The 22,156-nt window shown below is 37.3% G+C and overlaps 1 protein-coding gene across 1 annotated transcript in view; it reads right to left on the bottom strand.

The window, feature by feature from the left end:
* XPO1 (exportin 1) overlaps positions 1 to 19,413 on the bottom strand; it is a 43,620-nt gene extending 24,207 nt beyond the window's left edge. Inside the window, exons 1-4 of the mRNA XM_019717573.3 lie at positions 18,640 to 19,413; positions 15,187 to 15,318; positions 10,719 to 10,820; positions 7,224 to 7,296 (exon numbers count right to left, since the gene is read on the bottom strand). Of these exons, the coding sequence (XP_019573132.1) occupies positions 7,224 to 7,296; positions 10,719 to 10,820; positions 15,187 to 15,312 (301 nt within the window). The 5' untranslated portion in view covers positions 15,313 to 15,318; positions 18,640 to 19,413. The remainder of the gene's footprint in view (positions 1 to 7,223; positions 7,297 to 10,718; positions 10,821 to 15,186; positions 15,319 to 18,639) is intronic.
* Between the last annotated feature and the right edge of the window lie 2,743 nt (positions 19,414 to 22,156).

Raw genomic sequence — 22,156 nt, 5'->3', positions numbered from 1 at the left:
AAGGTTTTATGGCCTCAAAAAGATACTGAATAAGAACTCTAAAACACATGTATAAAATAAAATGTTATGTTTATAACATCTTTATAATAGCCAAAAGGTGAAAACAGCCCTAATGTCCACCCATAAGTGAATGGAAAAATAAAATGTAGTGTGTATGTGTATACATATATATAAAACATACACACACACACACACACACATATATAAAATGGAATATGTATCTAGCTTTTAAAAGGAATACAATTCTGACATGACAATATGGATGAACCTTGGAAACATATACTAAGTAAAATAAACAAGACACAAAAACAAATACGGCATGACTGCTCGTGTGTTACCTAGAATAGGCAAATTCAGACACACAGAACGAGTAATAGTGGTTAACAAGAACTGGGCAGAATGCGTGACAGAGCTAATGTTAAGTGGGTAGTTCCAATTTGAGGTGATGAAAAATTCTGGAGATGCATAGTGATGATAGTTACACAATGTTGTGAATGTACTTAACACTAAATTATATACTTCAAATGGTAAATATTGTTATGTATATTTTATCACAATTTTACTTTATTAAAGGTTTAATATTTCCTGTAACAAAACAACAAAAATCAATTTTATTAAAATCCACCCTCCTTTAATAAAAGTCTGTCTTAAAGTGGTTCCTGTCTCCCATTGCTATGTGGATGCAAGCAAATATTAGGCACTGTTAGGTCTCAAGTAAAGACCTCTTATGAAAGGTCGACATAATTGGGGAACTTTGGAGGCACCAAAGTGTTACCTATACCAGAAGTGGTAGGAAATTACTTTCTGTCAATTATGTATGATACTGAAATAGAACATTTGAAAACACTGCCTTGTTTTGCAAGATATAAAATATGTATTTAATCAGTATTAACTATTTTCCTTTTATTATCCCTTCATGGTGCAAAACTGGGAAAAATATACAAATAGGAGCGCCCACCGGTCAAATCTGAGATTAGACTGATGTTTCATACAGTACATTCTATGGGAGAAAAAAGGGACTTTCTCGTGAATTTGCTTTAGACACAAGGGCTTGAGAACCCAAAACCTTAAATTTTCTTTTCAAAATCACCAAAAAAGGAAACTACTACCATCTATGTTCAATAGTGAGTAACATTATCAACTTACAATAATATACAAATAGCTGATGCGAAACAATGCTCAACATCATTAGTCATTAGAGAAATGCAAATTAAAACCATAAGAAGCCAGAAGTAAACACATTGACCATTCCAAGTTTCAGTGAGGATGTAAAGCATATTCACATACTGGTAGTGAAAAAATTATACAACCATTTGGAAAACAGTTGGAGAGCAGTTAAACATACAACTACCATATGATGCAGCCATTCTACTCCTAGCTAATCAAGTGGGTGACAGGAAGTGGGGGGGGACAGGTAGGGGAGGAGAGGGTACTCACATAAATGAAAATCCTGATTATAGTGGTGGGTATATGCACGAGTCAAAACTTATCAAATTGTGCACGTCAACATATGCAGTTTATTATGTATGGCAAATATACCTCAATAAAACTTAAAAAAAAAAAGCAAATGCCATTTCTAAAAGCCAATATTGCTTAAAGGCAACATACTGAACATGTGATCTTCAATACAATGGGAGATTTTAAGCATGGGAGTGACCTGATTATTTCTGTTTCTAAAATATGCTAAATCCTTTGTAGTGACTATAATACAAGGAATGCACAACAGTTGGGCATTTAAGGAGCCCAGTTAGGAAGCTATTGCAGAACGTTTTTCAAGATAATTTGAGACTAGTATATGGTTATTTGGTGAAGCTGAGATATTTTCGTGGGAGAAAAAACTGCAAACATATACGCTGTTTACTCATACTGAGCACCCAGAAGTACAGAGGGCTTTAGATACATTACACAGCTTATATCATATCTCAACAACCTTGCAAGACAGTCAAGATTCAAAGAGGTAAAGTAACTTATGCAAGATCATGTAATAAATGCACCGTTTGCCTCATTCCAAAGGAAAGCACTGTATAAAACCTTATGGGTAAAATCAGCTTTGGTCTTTCAACTTCCTAAATTGTAACACAGAACTGCACAATTCAGAAACTTTAATTGTCCAACTACCTTTAAGCAACCAAATTCCAAAATGTCCAATTATGACTTGATCACTTTGGACTATTTTATTAATTCATCATTCCTATTTCCAATGTCAGCAAATTCATTATCTCATGAAATCATCTATAAGCCATTTTATGTCCTCATAGAGTAAAACATGATCCTTTGGTTTGAATGTAAAAAAGATACCCTTATACAGATAATCTTGTTTTTCAGGGAGGAAAAAAGGAGTCTTTCAGTGTGTCTTCCTTCCTCCTTCTTTACAGTTTGAACTCTCTAAATCACATACAAAAGTTATTTTTACAAAGGGAGGGGGAATACTTGGATAATGAAAGTTAATGTGCAGCCAAGGTGTCAATTCAACACCATTGACAGTCGTTGTGTACCTCTAATTAAAGTGATTAGCAAACACTCCCTATCTGGAAACTATTCTATTTCACATATTAAAATATCTCCATCTTTCTTAAGTCAAAAATATTTAGCCTTTGACCTATAACTCACCTATGCAAATATTCACTTCAAAACTTAACCTCGGATATCAATTACATATACATAATTTACGAATGCAATATTGGCAAAGTCATTAGGCCCTTAAAGTAATGAAGTAAATTGGGGAACACTAACTCAATAATAAGCAATTCATTAATAATAATATATACTGACAAATATATACCAAGCTATAAGGATGCAATAAAGATATTCTCTGATCCCTGACACCATTAAACTAACATTTTGGAGGACAGGACAGTGAGAAAAACAATGACAGCCAAGTGTGATAAATGTTATAGTGGGGAGTGGGAAAAACTCCAAATAGAAATATTTTTCTGGCCTAAAGCAAAAATGATAAAAACCAGAGCAACGTAGTAAATTTTGTGTTTTATTATGAAGTTATATCTCCCTTGATCTTTTTTTTTTTTTTAAAGATTTTATTGGGGAAGGGGAACAGGACTTTATTGGGGAGCAATGTGTACTCCCAGGACTTTTTCCCAAGTCAAGTTGTTGTCCTTTCAATCTTAGTTGTGGAGGGTGCCGTTCAGCTTCAAGTTGTTGCCCTTTCTGCCTTAGTTGTGGAGGGCGCAGCTCAGCTCCAGGTCCAGTTGCCATTGCTAGTTGCAGGGGGCGCTGCCCACCATCCCTTGCGGGACTCGAGGAATCCAACTGCCAACCTTGTGGTTGAGAGCCCACGCTCCAACCAACTGAGCCATCCGGAAGGCAGCTCAGCTCAAGGTGCCCTGTTCAATCTTAGTTGCAGGGGGCGGAGCCCACCATCCCTTGCAGGACTTTGAACCGGCAACCTGTGGTTGAGAGCCCACTGACCCATATGGGAATCGAACCGGCAGCCTTCGGAGTTAGGAGCACTGGAGCTCCAACCGCCTGAGCCACCAGGCCGGCCCATCCCTTGATCATTTTTTAATTAAAATCTTTTACTCAAATGTTTTGAAAAATGTTCTTACATGGTTAATTATTCTCTGTGTCTTCTGCTCATTGAAATTGTATTCGTCGGTGATTCACTGGTACAGGAGATACTATGGGAACACAAAGCAAGAAGCGTCTAACCCAGTCTAGAACTGTCTAGAGGTTTTCCTGACAAAGTGCTAAAGAAAAATGCTATTACCCTAAAAGGACATGTGAAAATTAACTTATACTTATAGACAAGAACCTGACATCAGGTAATAGAATTGTTATATTGGGGAAAAAAATGTAGAGAACATAGTTTGGCTTGCTGTTTGTGCAGCCAAACCTATATTCCTTTAAAAATACAACAAGCATTGCAATTTGTGTAAATGAGCTTATCTAAAGCACCCAAACTGATGATCACGCCTTTCTTTTAGCACATGCAGCGCTCATTACATATATACCCAATTTAATGCTCACATATTATTTTTACATACATGGTTTATCTTCCTACCCATAGCACTTTGATGTAAGGATATATTTATATAGTCTTAATACCTAACAGTGCTTTGTATGAAGCATACACAGAATATATGCTCCAGATAAATAAATATATATGCTAAGGAAGTTGGACAAATAATAACAAATAAGTGGCAATGACGGCTTTAAAAGTCACGACAATTAGAGGCACAATATTTTGGGGATTATACTAATTCATTTCTAATACTAAAGTTACTTAAACAGGTAGGAAAATTAATATTCAGAAATGTTAATTTCTTGAAATACAAAATCTTGATTGGAGACTCTTCCCAGTATTGACAATGTTAAAAAGAATAAGATTAATATAGTATTGAATTTATTTTCCAATGTTTTACAAATGAGATCAATTACCTTAAAAACAGGAGTCATTAAATCCATCATGCAAAGTTGCTGTTGCATATCTAAATCTAGGGTTCACTAATATTCTCTGCGAGCCATTGTGCATGCTTTTCCAACAAGCTTCTAAAAGAGCCTAGAAGTTACACCACACACTTTTTCCTCTGTGCAAAGTCTTCACTGACAATGGCGACCATATGCGGGGTGATAGAGTAATTTCAGGTACTTTTAGAAAATTTACAGCCCACTTAATCCGCGTTTTGATTTTTCAAGGAGGGCGCAGCTCATGTGGGGATTGAACCAGCCAGCCACCTTGGTGTTTTTAGCACCATGCTCCAACCAACTGAACTAACCGGCCACCCCCTAAACCCCACTTAATCTTTAACACTTATGTTGAAGGGAAATGCAGGGAGAAAGGTGATTGTAGTAGATGTGTTTTTTTTAAAAATAAATACTACTTGCAGAGAAACAATGAAGTTATCTCATCAACACAGAATAAGAACACACGAATTAAACAGAATTCTCTTACATCAGGCAAAATAATCACTGCCCTTTCCCCTTCACATTTTCAAACAAGATGACAGACTTTCAAAAGTAAACAGTGTTCGGCCTGGTGGCTCAGGCGGTTGGAGCTCCATGCTCCTAACTCCGAAGGCTGCCAGTTCGATTCCCACATGGGCCAGTGGGCTCTCAACCACAAGGTTTCCAGTTCAATTCCTCAGGTCCCGCAAGGGATGCCCCCTGCAACTAAGACTGAACACGGCACCTTGAGCTGAGCTGCCACTAAACTCCCAGATGCCTCAGTTGGCTAGAGCGTGTCCTCTCAACCACAAGGTTGCCAGTTCGATTCCCGCAAGGGATGGTGGGCTGCGCCCCCTGCAACTAGCAACAGCAACTGGACCTGGAGCTGAGCTGTGCCCTCCACAACTAAGACTGAAAGGACAACAACTTGAAGCTGAACGGCACCCTCCACAACTAAGATTGAAAGGACAACAACTTGACTTGGAAAAAAATCCTGGAAGTACACACTATTCCCCAATAAAGTCCTGTTTCCCTGCCCCAATAAAATCTTAAAAAAAAAAAAAATGTAAACAGTCTTACATCCCCTGGAATATTGTATATTGGATACTTACATATTGATATATGGGAGCTCTTGTAACTATGACAAAAACCAAAACACACCACTCCCATTCATGTAGAAAGCTAAAAATGTCAAATCTTAAGGGAAATCTTTAGCCTCTAATTTTTTTCAGTAACAAATACAACCATGACTTTGATAAACTAGCATAATTTTAAATCACTTAATTTTAAAGCTGGAAAAGGTCATTTAAGATCATCTAGTACAATCCCTGTGTTACAAAGCTGAGGTCTAGGTATTTAGAAATAAAAGGACTTAAATTATGCTACAGTAAAATGGTGCTGAAGTATAAAAGTAAACAGCTTTTTTTTGGTATGGTAAGCCATGGCCAAAGTTAAATTTGCCACTCAAACCACATGTATAAAACAACAGAAATGAAGGAACAAAGACTGCACTGAAGGTCTGAGAAATGAAGTAGTATGAAGAAGGATTTATTTGGGCCACAAAGCCAAAACTTTACTTTTTAGTTTCTGAGGTCGCAGAACATCATCTAAATGGTTTCAACCCAAAATAAAACATTTTAAAAAATAGGAACCTCTTTAGGATGCATTATTTCCTCCTGCACTATCATTCTTAATCTTTGGTTTATAGTATATTAAGAATATTGTTGGGGCGGCTGGTTAGCTCAGTTGGTTAGATCGCGGTGCTCACAACAAACACCAAGACTGCCGGTTTGATCCCCCATGTGGGCCACTGTGAGCTGCCCCCTCCACAACTAGATTGAAATAACTACTTAACTTGGTGGGTCCTGGAAAAACGCTTAAAATAAATTTAAAAAAAATAAAGAATATTGTCATTAAAACTTATCTTATTTACCTCTAAACATGCTAGAAAGATGTAAATCCAGGTCATTATCCACCATAAAAATAACATGAGACAGCAGGTGAAAGACAACATCGTGAAGATCAAGAATCAAAGAAAGGGGACATATTTTAATAGAAGAAAATGCCACATTGTGCTCGCTTCGGCAGCACATATACAAAAATTCCACCAAAAATAGAATACCCTCCATTATAAAGCCTAGACTTTTATTTATGTATTTTTCAGAGACAAACAAGTGATATAAAGTAGGTAATAAAGGCAGAATGTGAAGAATGATAACTGCAAATAATTCTAAGAGACTAACCTTGACCCAGATTTCTTAAACTATGATATGACTACTTTTACTGGAATACTACAAAGGGGAAAGTTAAATATTAATACCAGGCATCACCACATATTCATTTGCTGATCTTTCCTTATTTTAGATGTCAACCTCTTATAAGGCACACCCATAATGTCAAAAGGTAAAGTCCTGTGACGTTTAAAACTTGTTTTTTCCTTTCCTCTTTTAAATTTGTGTCATTATTCCATGTGTTACAATATTCATTACTTGTCAGTTACTGTCTGGTGAACTTAAAACAATGTGCAAGAGCACATAGTCAAATTTCATTTTACTTCAGACATTGTCCAGAATAACTATGAATTGATACACATTTTTCACCACGGTATTTATTATAAAAAATTTGACCCATCTGGTCTCCTCTTTCCCCCAAAAGATAACCTTATAAACAACCTCCCTTGCCACATGATTAAATCAGTAATCTCCATCGGAACAAAATAAACTACTAGATTCAATACATCCACCATGCAAATACTTAACTATAATAAAAATGCCAGGAATAATAAAATTCTGAATTTACAATTCGTTAAAACATTTTCCTACCTTCACACTGGTTCCTTGGAAGAATCTTCCACCTTGTTTTTATCACATTTTCCAAAATTTGTAGTCCATAATACTGAAAATTGGAGAATAGAAGCATGTGAATATATTGTTATTAAGACTGACAACTTTCAGGATTCACAAATGGACAGACATTCACACATTTACATCTAAAGTTTCAAAAACATTATGCTACCAAGTTTAATTACATATATTAAACAAGGATCTATTCACCCATATACTGAGTTTTCATGCATTTTCCTCATTTTATTGTTTATTACTCTATTTAATGTCCTGCTGTTTATACATGCTCACACCAGGAGGAAGAACCAAATAAAAAGCCCTTTAGCAGCCAAATGGGCTTATCTGAAGAAGGAAAACTAGCAGCCAGATATGAATTCACAGCATAAATGACTGCTCATAGGCTCACGTACTTTAACACGACCAGGCTCCTAAGAATTTAGCAGCTTGGATGCTCTTAAGCTTCCTACCATCCTCTAGGAGTTGTAAGCTCTTGGCCAAGCATTAAAGTATTGTCACAGATACTTTCTATAGAAAGTGTTTACAAACATCACTGGTGTGTTACTTAAGGAGCAGCAAGACACCCAATGGGTTTAATTTTAAATTTTAACCCCACCCTTATAGTTGCTATTTCTACTAATTTAAAGATAAACTTTTGTGCACAGTCAAAATAATACACAAATGCATGTTGCAATCTGTTATCTACCTTTCAGGTATTCCTTCCTGAATATAAAAGTTGTAACTAAAAATGTAAGAAAGTTAATAAATACAGATACCACTTTCACGGCATTTTGTCCCTCCTGCTGATTACTCACTCTAAATAGTCAACAGTGTTGAAAATAATTTATAATGTTACTGGAGTTGAAACAGAAAATTACTACCATGACCAATTAGTGTGGATAGACAGGAGGAAAAAAAGGGACAAAATTTGTGGTATGTTTCAACTGGGTTGAATTAGGGAAGAATAAGCTACAATACCCGAAAGGTAAACTCATTCACATATAGACATACAACCTCAGATTGCAAGTTTTGGCTGAGAATAAGAGTTCATCTTTAAAATGGTTAGTCATCACACAATAAAATAGGAGCATTAGTATTTCAACCAAAGGGATCATATGAATGCTCATTTTATCCATAGCACAATATAGACTGTCCCAAACTACATTGTGCTCAAACAATAAATGTTTTTGCTGTTTTCTTTCATTTTAATATTTCATACTTGTGAGGAAAATTTCGCCATTTCAACTCAAATCCTATATTTGGCAGAACATTCTTTAAAAAGACTTCCAAAATAAAAACAAAGCCAAAGCAAAATTCTGAAAATACAAATTTGATGCCATTCAAGGGTTTCATAACCAGCAGTAAATAGTGAAGCTTTCTATCCTATTCATGTACACCTCTCTAGATCTAGGTCTCAGAAAAATGTAAATAAAAGCAAAAAAGAAACTTTCTGATTGACTGAAATTCTAAATTAACTTTAAAAAAGATACCACCCTAAAAGCTTTAATTTTATAGGCATGAAATCAGACTGTCAAGAGTTTTAAGGAAGTCAAAACAATGTACCTTGGAATATACCCTCTTGCTCATTCTCAACTAATCAAAATCCACAATATACCAGTAAGAATAGTCTTACTGATAGCATTACCATATTTAGCCAATTTTTTCAGCTTACACTTACTAACTGAATATTCTCCTTCCTTTGTTGTTATTTATTTACTTCATGTTTAACACTTTGTTACCTAAATTACCTATTTACTAACCTCTAGTCCTTTCTCCAACTGTAAAAAGGTAGCGTTAAGTTTGCAGAAGACACAATTCACATTTGCCTCTTTCTGCAAAGGAGGCTGAAGCAGTAAGCCCAATAAAAGCTTTTCGCAAGTTAGGTTAAAGTAATACACAGATCACCATCATAATATCCTAAAATCCAATCTCTCCTATACATTAAGACTTTACACATGAAGAGAAATCACATTTCTTTTAAAAAGAGTATTTTGATTCAAAACTCTGAAGCGAAAGCCAAATCTGAACGCCAATCATAAATGACTACTTATAAATAATCCAAACATCATTCTAAAGAATTACATTTCTGCTTTACATCTCAGAAGTTAAGAAATCCACTGCTGAGTTATGAAGATGAGGGACAGATAACAGCAAAGACTAAATGAAAAAATAAATGCATGAAATGATCCCTATGGTAGAAATTTCTACTGAGCCCTTAGAAATACTTATTTTATGCATTGAATTCCCCTTTCCCCTCCCACCGCCCATGAAACAAAAACAATTGATGAACAGAATTCAGTTAAAGGGAATCAAAAGGGTAGACCTTGTGGAGGCCTGCCGTCAAAGCCTAGCTGTGTCAGTTGCACAGGAAGACACCCCTTTTCTTCCTATTACAAGCAATCAACATAATGGAACATTATGATTAATATCAGGTAGTGTTAACATCTTTAAAGAAAAAAAAATGATTGCATAAAAGCCAAATGTCATAGTGCATAAATTTAGCACCAAATCATTTGTAATTTATGTAAATGGAAGAATTCTTTACCTGTTGCTTTCTTTCTGTTCCTCTAATCATCTCATTTTTCACAAGACAAATTTGAGTTTTTAAAAATACTGTTGATAAATCAACTTAAACATTAGTAATGTCTGTCAGTATAAAAAGCAAAATTTACCAGGCAAGCAAACAGGCAAACACTGTTATGTTACTTAAGGTTAGCACTTTGAGGAAGTTCTGTATTTTTGCCCTAAAATTTACAAGATGTCAAAACTAATTAATATTTTAAAACTGTTAATTAACACAGTCTGATTTCAGAAACACGTGAACATGGCTATTTTCTGTTTTAACACAATATACACCAAGTGGAAACCTTGTATGTATTAAACAGAATGCCATGCATGATATTTTATTACTTCAAGGCAGTTTAAAGAGAAGTGTGAATCATCAAGCCTAAAACAGTCAAAACACATTTTGATCAACCCTTCTGTTCAAACTTAAGAAAAAAGGACCCAAATTATAACATTTTCAATTGCAAATAAAAACTGAGTGCCGTCCCATTAAAAGCATCGGTACCAGAGTAGGGTTTTACGCTGCCCATATAACTTGATGTTGGAGGTGCCTAGCCTGTATTATATTGATTACTTGCCCAAAATAATTCCTTAGATGTTGTTTCATCTCTGAATAACATTCAGAATTTATGCTACTTAGATCTGTATACATATTCTAAAAACAAAAAACAAAAACAAAACCAAAACAAAAAAAAGCCTTGCATACTAGTCCCGATTACAAAACTTCATTCATAATTCTTAGGACTATTTGCAAGAATTAATTCTATGTTTAAGGCTAAATTTTGAAATAAGTTAACAATATTAAATGATTTGAGATAACAAATGCTAATACTAAAAATGAGATACCTTCCTCAAAGTTTATGTCTGGAAGAAAGGAAGAAATAATGGATTTTAAAACCACCACTTGCTTACTTTCGTGTTCATATTCTGTGAAAATTCCAAAATTGTGTCGACTCTTGTCCACGCATCAGGATGCTCCTTTAAATGTGTCAGTACTTCTTGAGCCATTCTTTGCTAAAATATTATACAAGAAGAATTTTAAGCTCACTTGTTCTTTTTAATCATTAAAATGGTATTGAGCAAGGCACAAATCCTAAAAGGAAGGTGATTTCTAACTTTTAGAAATACTCAAGAAATTATTAGTCTTTATAGAAATAAAAATGTTGTTGCTATCGCTCTTAAACTTCAATTAAAACCAGAAATATGTATTCCTTTGAAAACAAAAGGTTTTTTTGGTATTCTCAAAACTGAACTCAAATTCAATCAATGCTAACAAAATAACAATGATCTACTCTGACATAAACGAGTTCTCAGCACTTACAATCAACCAAAACCAACACAGAAAAACGCATCTATTTAGAGATAAACTATGTAATGGTATACTGCTTTTCAAGAGTCACCAAGATATCTCCAGCAAAATTTATCTATAAAAATGTATTTTATGGGAAGACAAATATAAACTAGGTCTAAGTAAGACTCAAATACCTATATATAGAGAGAACATTAAGGCCTTTGACCTTTTTAAAATGGTCTCTTAACATTTTTCTGTTCTCTGAACGTCCTAATTTCATAAATTAAATCTTAGCTTATTTTCACAATTTTCCTTTTTTGCTTCTAAAAATGCAAATCCAGAAATAATATTACTTATGTAGCTATCACCTAGAATTAACACATTAACATTGTGTTGTACTGGTGTCTTTCTTTTAAATATAAAAGATTTAAAACTTAAGTCACCTTTTATCCCTTTCTCCAGTGCCATTTCTTTCCTTTCTTCCTTCTTTAGAGATAATCACTTTCATGAATTTGTTCTTTTCCTGTCCATATTTTCAGAGCATGTGTATGAATTTCATAAACAATACAGTTGTCTAGTCACTGAATTTTATATAAACAGTATACTATAGAAACCCTTCTGCCATTTGCTCTTTTCCTTTGACAGTTTTCGCCCTCACCTTTACTCAGGTATGATTGAAAATGGAGTTTTAAAGATCTAGCCTGTTGACATTTATCTAGTTTTTTTAACCATTGGTTTTTCATATGACATAAACATATTTTAACAAAGCCTGTTAATTCTCTTGATGCATTTTTCAAGCAACAGCTTGATCTTTTTTTCACCTTCAAAAGCTATTTGTTGCTCAACTGGATCCTCCCTAATTATCTTTTACCGTTTTCGATCATGTGTTGTAAGCAAAAAGTTTGGTTTTAAATTACCCTTCTATTAGACAATTTACTTGATCAAGGATTTAATCCTACGGTTATAAATAAGAAACATCAAAAAGGGGGAAGAGAAGCATTCTTATTTCAACCATCTCTGACACAGATACCTCATAATCTTTAATTGGGCTTTTATTCCACTTTACAAAAAAAAATCATATTCCTACTTTGGCTTTGTTGAGGATTTTCCTTCGGGTAGTAGTTATATCACATTCATGATTTTTCCCATTAATCAACCATCAATATATACTGCTTATTGTTTTAAAGACAACATTTGAGAAATACACACCCACTAAGTTAGGTAGTGGTTCTGTACCTTGACAACACCACCAGAACCACCATGGAACTTGACAGAAAAATCAGCTGCCTTGGTTTCCCCTGAGGGTCTGTGGTTAGAGCTAGAGTGTAAGCTCATAAAATACAATTTGTGAGTGAGTGAGTGAGTGAGTGTGTGTGTGTGTGTGCGCGTGTGTGTGCGCGCATGAGATTTCATTTCATTAAGGGATTGACAGCTTAAGGGGCGATAATCATGTTACATAATAACTGACAAAAGGCAGAATAGTGTTGCAAGTTATTTAGGACCAAACCACATTTTAGCAGTGTTTTGATTCTCTCCTTGAGAATATCTAACTAGATATTCATTTCTAACTAGACACAGACTTGCACATAAAATAGTAACAAGTATCAAGATAAGGTGTATCAAAAATCCATGCCTAATAAAATTATTAGGCAAGATATTACTCAGATCTTTTGAAGTGATGAGGATTCTACACATAAGTGAGTACTTCCCACACTATCACCATTTGTTTCAATCTCTGCATAAATCATGTTCTTTCCTTTTAGTCGCCCTTATAGTTGTAATTTTACTCTCTAAAAGATACTTCTAGTATTTGCATTCTAGTGTCTTGATTTCTCCCTAATCCCACTATCCTTACATAATATTCTTTTAACTTAAAACTCCAGGAGAGATTTAAAAGACACAAAAGGAAACGAAAGAGGGAGAAAAATCTGGCATCTCCCTGTGTTACTAACTGAATGGTGGAAGTATTCTAGTTGCTAAGCAATAGATTAAAAGAGTTAAAGACACTTAACACAATACTGGAGAAAACACCCAACTCTTCCATATCTTTTTTCCCTGGCTGCCTACTTGGCTGGCTAAAAATAGAAAAAATGCTTATTAACAGAAGATAGTCCTAAAGTTTTAGTGCTAAACATCTTACTTTTACCACCTAGGTAAAAGTTCTGCCTGTAGATTTTTAAAGCCACCATTTTAATCATTTCATCCCCTCTAAAATTATGTAGTCCTTTTTCAAAAGTTAATCTACATCTGAGTTTAAAAATTTAATTAGCGTAATTTCTCATTGCCATTTTTTGCACATGTTTTATAAGATTAGGGGAAAAAAACATGTTTTAAAAGTTTTATCACAAATGCTAATTCTTCTTCATTATACTTCCAAAAGTACTGATTAAACAGAATCCTTCTAAGTATCAGGTACCATAACAGGTGCTTTACAAAATCCTCCAATCTCTTCTTGCAAGATGAGTAACACTTTTTAGATGAGACTCTAGAACAATGACTAGAAAACTTATTGGAATAAAATTAAGCCATCTAACACTAAAAACGTGTTTTCCACTGCAACTTTCTACTTCTCATTCAAAGTAAGACCCCGAAAGAGGTGGTTATGAAAAATAGACCAAACTAGAAGTATAAAGCCATGACTTTTAGAAAAGGGGTTCTAACCTGACTTTAAGCTCTAAGCCTGTTTTCTTATCTATACTATAACAAGTATCAGTTTACTGATTATCTTTAAGCAATTAATTTGTCACAAGAGATCTAGAAATAAAATCCTTACTTTTTTGGGAATGTAAATTTTGCCTTTATACTTTTCCATATCTACTTCTACAAAAAGTCAAATTTAAAACAAATCATTAAATCTCAATACTGTGACACATTACTTAAAGCAGTATTACTACAACATATTTTTCATTGTAAAAATTACTGCTACTTCTCAGTTATAAACCTAAAACAACACTGGTCTCTTCATTTATTTATAATACTCATTGATGTTGTGAACCAGTTAAAAAAAAGCATGATTAAACAGCAGTAACTAAATGATGTGAAAAAATTAAATGCCCATCTTCCTAATTGGCTAGATTTGTGCTTCTAATATACTCAAAGTTAAGCCCAACTTTATACTTCATGCATTTCAACCGTTCATACTTTCTTGCAAAGCTGCTGCTTTCCATACATCCATGTTAGAGTGAAAATGAAGCTTAAAACTTCAATGCTGCATGCATAACACAAGGAAACTACATGATATGTGTAATAAATACAGATGGAGTAACTTTTTCAGGAATGCCTTTGGAGACAATATTGATCAACTGCCTTTAGGACTATAAAACTGGACTAACAAGCTTATAAACATCACCACAGAGTGATTTTCTCCACTCATACAACTTTCATGGTCCCTTTTCATTTAAAATTCTCTTCATTAAAAAAGCTTTTTTATCCAACAGAAAAGAAACTTTTACTCACTTAAAATTATGTGATTAACTCACATGGTGAAGATTCAAGATCGCCCAGTTTCTTCTTGTAATATACATTTTTTAAATTTACAAACATTCCTGTCTCATCTATCTTTTAATTGGGTGTTAAAAAACTCAAAACCTTACAATGATGAAACATGGATCATGTGTAAGACAATTCCCTACACTATCAGCACCACTTTTACAAAGTGAGAAAATTCAAATGTAAAGACCTTTGGTATTGTTAGATTTCTAAAACAAGTTTATATCTGTGATGTACTTTTGTAATTTATGTAATTTAAATGTTTCGAAGACATAGAATTATATTAACTCCAAACATATTAACTATATATATGGTACATACAACCTTTAATATCTACAAAACAATACAATGGGCTCTTTTATTAAATGGGGTAAACGTTTCTTAAGAAAACAAGTATATGAATAATATTCTGAAATATCCCACTCTATGTCAAAATATAATGAAATTTCTTTCTCCAGACCATTTGTCACTAGTTAATATATAATTCCAATTTAATACAAACTATGGAATACTTTTTTAAAAGGTGATAATTTAAAATTGTATTCAAAACCCAACAACTCTGTTACACTGTAATGTTATGGTTTTGATCAGCTACTTTACCTGTGCTCCTTCTCCATGGTATAAGCAATTCACCACATTGTCTAAAAGGTTGATATCCAGTTTTTGGCTGAAATCGAGCAGCTGACGAGCTGCATGGTCTGCTAACATTGTCATAATTGCTGGCATAGATTACTGAAAATGAAGAAAAAAAATTTAAGGTATCTATGAAGTTTTGATATTATCAGTCAAAAACATTATTTACTTTACTTCCACCATATTCACACAAATATTTTAAAGATTATTTTAGAGACTTTACCTAAACACTGGGATAGTAAAATAAAAGCTGAAGTTACTGAGCTACTCTACAACCACATTACGGTAGTTATTAGGGTCCATTCAACTTTTCTAGGTCCCATAAAAATCATACTGTTTTATTAACATTTATATAAAGTTACCCCTAACCTGTTTTTCAAATGAATCTATTAGAAATTTATGGCCCAAAAAATTGACACAGTTCAGTCTTGATCTCAAATTTTTCACCACAGATAAAGTTCCAGTGGACATGTTTTTTTTTTTCTTCATAAGTAGGGTCTTCTAGTTCAGTTAAAAAAACGTCACTTCCCCTCCTTTCGTGTTACCTTAATTTTTAATATATGCTAAAACGCAGGAAGATGCTAAAAATTAAATACAGTACACAAGTATTGCTATTGTATATATCAATGATTAGCAGGAATCACAAATCTTAAATTTGGTACCCTTAACGTCTACAGAACTTAAGTTTCTACACTCGATTTAATTAAACTACCAAAAGGTAAATTTGATTCTTTCAAATCTCAATTTGGGGATTAAAATTACAAGCGTACAAATTCCTTGAATACATGGTCTAGAAGATATATGCTAATACCTCACACAAGATTTTTATTTTTTAATTTCCAGATATTCATTGGCAAGGTAAAAACTGTAAAAGCTTGCCAACTATTTTTCCAAATAAAAAATTCTATCACAACAGAAAAATGAGCCTTTTCACTTCAAATAATGTACTGGCTAAAACCTACTAGTTCATATGCAATGTTAGCCTTTTAAGAGGATTCCACTCCAAGATGCTGGCACACGTTCTCTTTTTTGTTGCCTAGCATTATAAAAAATTTCTTTTTGTCTTTTTCTTCAAATCCAGTGTCACTGAAGTCTGGCTAAATCAGTACTCTTTAACCCTTTTTCTGGTCAAGATGTCTTTAACGACTCACAATTTTGTATACAACTACAAAAGACTCAGGACACTCTGAAAGCCATGCGTGAAACCTCACGTTAAGAACCCTTGGTTTACTGTATTTAGACCCAACAAGGTCAGATGGTCATCGCCCGGTCTCCCCCTCTTAACAACCTTCCAAGATCAGGAAGTCGGTGTCTGATTTGATTCCATTATGTTTGGACAAACTAGCTTGGTAGGAAGGCGTTATTTCTTAGCTATTTTATAGCAGTTTAAAAATGTGAATAATGGCAGCAATTTCAATTTTAACCCACATGTTTCATTTAACGATGTCAGTTACAACAAATTATTAGTTGAAAAAAAGAGTCAGTTAAGTTAGCCATAAGTTAGACAATGTAAAAACACGAGAAATTAAGAGTTGAAGGATTTTTATTCCTAAGTCTTTTGATCCATTGACAGTAAAACTGATGATTTCAAAAACTTTTATAGCAGTTATAAAACGTTTTAATACACAATATTAGCACACACAACAAAAATCTTTGATCTAAATACTAACCATATAAAAAAGGAAACATATTCCAAATAAATGTGTCCTCCCTTCAAGTGCCAATTTTAAAAGAGCAGAACAGTCTTAAAAGTTTAAGTTGAACAGCAATGTCCACAAAGCACCAAAATCTACATATCAAGTTTTTTTTTTTTTGGTTAAAAACTGGACAAACTTTTCTCCCATTTAACCCTACCTATCATAATTTAGTAGCCAAAACAAAAAGTAACGTGCTCTAAAAGTTTCATTTTCGAGTACACTGTCCTCGGAGTTCTTCCAGCTAAATTCTTGCAAAAGAATCAGATGTAGAACAGAAGCTTGTGTTAAATACAGAAGAGTTTGCCATCCTTAGAACTAGCGGCTATCTTCGAAATGACCTACCTATTCTTGAACTGTACGTAGTACAGAAATGGCGGCTTTCTGTTCAATGCCAACCAAGCACACTTAGTCCCCCAAATCAGCTTCCCAACTATTTTTTCCACTAACTTCAGTATCCCACACGCTTAAGATACACAATCAGGCAGATAGCAAACAGCCCTAGCGGGAGAGGGAAAAACCACAAACGCTTTTCATTCTTTGCGACATTCAATCTAAAATCCTCTCACTGGATAGTATACGTTATCCAGCAACGTGGTGACTCTACAAGTGACTACCAAAATACCTTCACTGCCACTTCAAACAGAATAGGCAGACAGCTACACACTGCCAGCTCACATCCAAAAACAATAAAATCATAACCGTTGCTTAATGATAACTACATAGTAAGTCAAAAAAACAAGTCGCTACAAGGACAGAGACTGCTACTTAGGTGTGTGGGCAATTGCTTGCTTCATTCAGTAGAAACACACCTCACTAAGGCCCGCCCTCCCCTCGCTCCCACCCGAAGCGATTTGCAGCACTTCTAACTATAGCATACCCGAGCACGCACTCACCCCGCCCATACTCGGAGGAGGCAAACACCAGGCGCACGAAGTTCACCGCCCCATTCTCTATGCAGCATGGCCTCTGCGTGATCAGAGGAGGTCCGGGCTGGACAAATCTTTAATGCTTCCTCTACTACACCACTTCCTCCCACCCACGCCAAACTCAGAGACATCGGAATGAAGGAGAATCAGGGCATCGTCCACTCTACAATACCAGCAGTAAATGATTCGATCACAACACACTCAAGCCCCCGAAAACAAACTGGGACACGGAACCCATTTGCAGATCCCTGAAAAATCAACTAACCTTTCCTATTTTAAGCCTACCCTGCAAAAAACCAGAAAGATTTCTGAGTTTCCTTGCAGGAGCAGCAGGGACTCGGCAGCCCCTCCCTCCCTCGATCCCAAGCTCTCCACCGAGCGGCCACGTGATGCAGGCGGACGTTTCAATGCTGCTGCACTAAATATTTCTGGAAACTTCCACTCCTAATAATTTACAGAGATGTTCCTGAAATCACCCCAACTTCTCCCTATCCCCTTGGGCTGGGGAAGCCCTTCCACCCCCGCGTGGGGGCCCTGCTTCACTATCACGCTCTTCGCCTTCCTCCACCGCCACCCTCACACACGAATGACCCAGCAAGCGCTCCCCTCCCGCGGCCGCCTCCCCGCCTCCATCCCCCAGTGGCAGAAGCGGCTCCATTCAATCGCAGGCTCCGCTGTGGGCCCGCCGCCGCCTCCTGGGCTCGCCTCCCGCGGCCGCCGCCGCGCCCCACGCCGGCCTCCTCCCGCCCCGCCGTGCCGCCGCCCGACCCTCGGCCCCGAAGACACAGTCGACTTACCCAGAGATTGAACCAACTGCTTCTTCCTTCCTTGTCGGGGGATTAGGGCGAGGGAAGGCGGGGAGAGGGGAGAGGGGAGGAAATCAAGGTGGGTTTCACAGTTTTCCCACCTTAAAAAAGGAAATTAAAACAAAAAAGGATAAGGGCAAAAAAAGCTCAACAATATTTACTATTTCAGGGACACCTCCCCCCGAAACACACCCACCCGCCCCCCCAAAAAAGAAGGCGAATTAATCTGGGGAATAAATGCTCCCGCCTGGCCAGGGAGTAAGGAAAGGGGGAGGGGAACGGGGTCAAGTCCCAAAGATTCAGCCCCAGGGAGACCCTCCAGCCACAGGCGGCAGCAGAAGCGGCAGGAGTAGGGGGTGTAGAGTCCACACGGTCGGGGGACGCTCTGCTGCCAGTTGCAGTTCGACTCCCCCTACCAAAATACGGCTCCCTCTCTCACGCGGCTCCGGCGCTGGGCCCCCCCCACCCCGGCTCGCCTAAACTTTCCCCCCTTCTCCTGCTCCTCAGCGACTGGTGGTTCCCCCCCTCCCCCTCTGGGTGGTTGCACGGACTGCAGCAGCAAAGACTGGAACAGGCACCGCCGCCGGGGCTGTAGCTACTGTTGCTCTTGCTGATGCTGTAGCTCCCGCTGCTCCTGCCGCGGCCGCTGCAGCCGCTTCTCCCCCTCCTCCTAGTGCCTCAAACTCGGAACCGGTTGAAACCGGTTCAGACTGGGAGATTCCATCTCGGTTGAGTTTTCAGCCCATGGCGCCGCGGAGCGTTTGGAACCTGGGCCTCCGCCCCCAGCCCGACCGCCCATTGGCTGGTTCCAGCCACAGCCGCGCCATCAGCCTACCTCTTACTGGTCAGATCGCCCGTCAATCCCACCTCAAGTCTCCACACGAGCCCGCCGCTTCGGCCCCCGCCTCTTTCCAGCAGCGATTTGCCCGCAGAGTGGGGGAGGGGAAGTGGGGCGGGTCGAAGAGGAGCAAAGAGAGGGGTGGAGGAGGAGGAGGTGGGACGAAGAGCTGAGCCCAGCAGAGAAGCGAGCAAAAAGAAGATGCGCGGAAGATTGGCTGGGGTGAGCCGCCAATCAAATGCAACCCGCCTTCGACTTCCCGTCCCCCTCCCGCTGCTTCCTCTCCCACACCCGCTGGCCCAGCCTTTCCGGCCCGCTCATTGGCTGGGCGCCTTTGGTGACGGAGAGGGTGAGGCGCAGCTCGTGAGCTGGTGGTGGCGCGAGTTTGAGCGCGGCGCGCAGTATCTTCGCTCGGCTTTCCCGGACCCGTGCCGTCCCGCCCCTGTCGGCTCCCGCCAACTTGCGGGGCCTGAGCCCGCCGGGATGAGGACCCGCCCCTTCGGATGGGGGCTGCGCTACGAAAAGGGAGGGCACACCCAATGTTTCTAATCGGGGAGAGGGGTGGAAAGAAAACGAACACATACGAGGCCAAATGTAGGCCCCAGACCTCTAATCTATTTTAAAGCCCTGAGTTTGGGGCCTGGGAGTTGAGGGCAGGAACAACCGTAAAAGAGGTTGAGGTGAGGTGTAGTAGAGACGTTACTGCTTGGCTTCTTACGATCTCAGAGACCTGCAAAAGATACTTGAATAGTTGTTGGGCAAGTCTCCTTCAAATTTAATTCGGTGTCTCCCCAGGCTGGAATTTGGCTGCTTCAACAACCAACCCTTCCTAAAAACTAATCCCTGTAGTGGTTTAACATTGCATATATTCGCTGGGTAAGCTTGCATGCCAGTTGCCTCCCACTAGGTGCCCTTGATCTGCCCGTACCATCGGTTTTTCTTTGCAGCATAGCTGCCCTTCTTATGCTTCATCGGCACCAAATAGTATTTTCTATGGTAGTCACGCGCACGTGGCCTTTCACATGGTTGCTTCTCGATTGTCCCCAAGTGCCCTCAGCTTTACTGATTGTTCTTTGCTTTACTGATTGTTCTTTGCTTAAGAAAAGGCAAGCAGCGCACCAAAATTTTCTGGGCCCATTGTGCCACCAAGAGGTTGATAAATGGTTTATTAAATCAATTTTTTTCAGCAAGTCTTCACTCAGTGGTCAATGGCTAACACACCAAAGCACCACTTAAAAATAACTCCCTCATCCAATATATTGTGATGGAAAGAGAACAGTCTGGGTGGTAAGCACACAATGTGATACATAGATGATGTATTACAGAATTGTACACCTGCAATCTATGTAACTTTACTAGCAATTGACACACCAGTAAACTTTAATTAAAAATATAAAATAACTCCCTCATCTCCAATAAAGGAAAATCCAACAACTTATCACCTAAATTTACCAAAATGATAATTGGATGACTTTCAAACCTAAGGTTTTTTTATTCATTGCCTATCTGAATAATACAAAGCCGTACTATATATGTGATATAAACTGATCATTTGGAACACTTAACATTCTATTACCAGAAAAACTGAGACTGTCCTATTTTCTTTTTAAGTTTTTTCCTCTACATATTCAGCTTTGACCAGTCACTGAATTTTTAGACGGCAGAACAATAGGAATAAAAACGGAGTAAGACCTGGTTTTGCTCAGACTGTGACCTTGGGTGAGTCACTTCATCTTTTTGGGCCTCAATTTTTTTTTTCTGACACTTAATGAAACTGATACCATCTATGCCTGTCTAATACATGTAAGGATCAAGTGGATGTGAATGAGTACTGTGACCCATAAAGCACTTTGTGGATTTTAAAGTTCAAACAGTCTCAGTTTGCTATCCCCTTCTTTGACTCTTTTCATCCCTTCTTTATATCATACCCCCAGGAGTTCATACTGTGTGACCATAATGAATCAGATGTAAATACCGGGAGTACCAAAAAAATGGATACACATGATTTGTATACATCTTTTGTTATTGGTATATACTGAGTATTACAATTCTAATACAGTTTTTCTCCTTTCTTAACATGTGTACATTTTTTTGGCACCCTCTGTATTTAGCTCATCATTTTTTTGCCTAGAGTTAGCCAAAATGGAGTATTCAATATAAGCTTCTTATTAACAACTGCAAAAGGAAGTGACAGGGCAGATAATTATGTTTGATCACTGTATTTTCAGGATCAAATTCAGAACACAGGTCTGACGTGTGTCTAATACTTTCTTCATTACCTTCATTTGTTGGACTCACAAATTTCAAACCTTGGTGGATATGGGTAAGGAAATGCAAATACCGTGTTTCCCCGAAAGTTAGACCTAGCCAGACAATCAGCTCTAATGCATCTTTTGGAGCAAAAATTAATATAAGACCCGGTCTTCTAGTATAGTATAGTATAGTATAGTATAGTATAGTATAGTATAGTATAGTATAGTATAGTATAGTATAGTATAGTATAAAATAATAACACTGGGTCTTATATTAATTTTTGCTCCAAAAAACGCATTAGAGCTGATTGTCCGGCTAGGTCTCATTTTCAGGAAAACACGGTAAACTGTATTGAGTGCCTGCCTGCTGTCTAGCAGACTGTTAGAGACCTTTTTTGTACAATATTTCACTGAATTC

The sequence above is a fragment of the Rhinolophus sinicus genome, chromosome 2, assembly GCF_057876585.1.
Source record: "Rhinolophus sinicus isolate RSI-liver-muscle chromosome 2, RSI-T2T, whole genome shotgun sequence".
NCBI lineage: Eukaryota > Metazoa > Chordata > Mammalia > Chiroptera > Rhinolophidae > Rhinolophus > Rhinolophus sinicus.
This window is presented reverse-complemented; position numbering and strand designations above follow the sequence as displayed.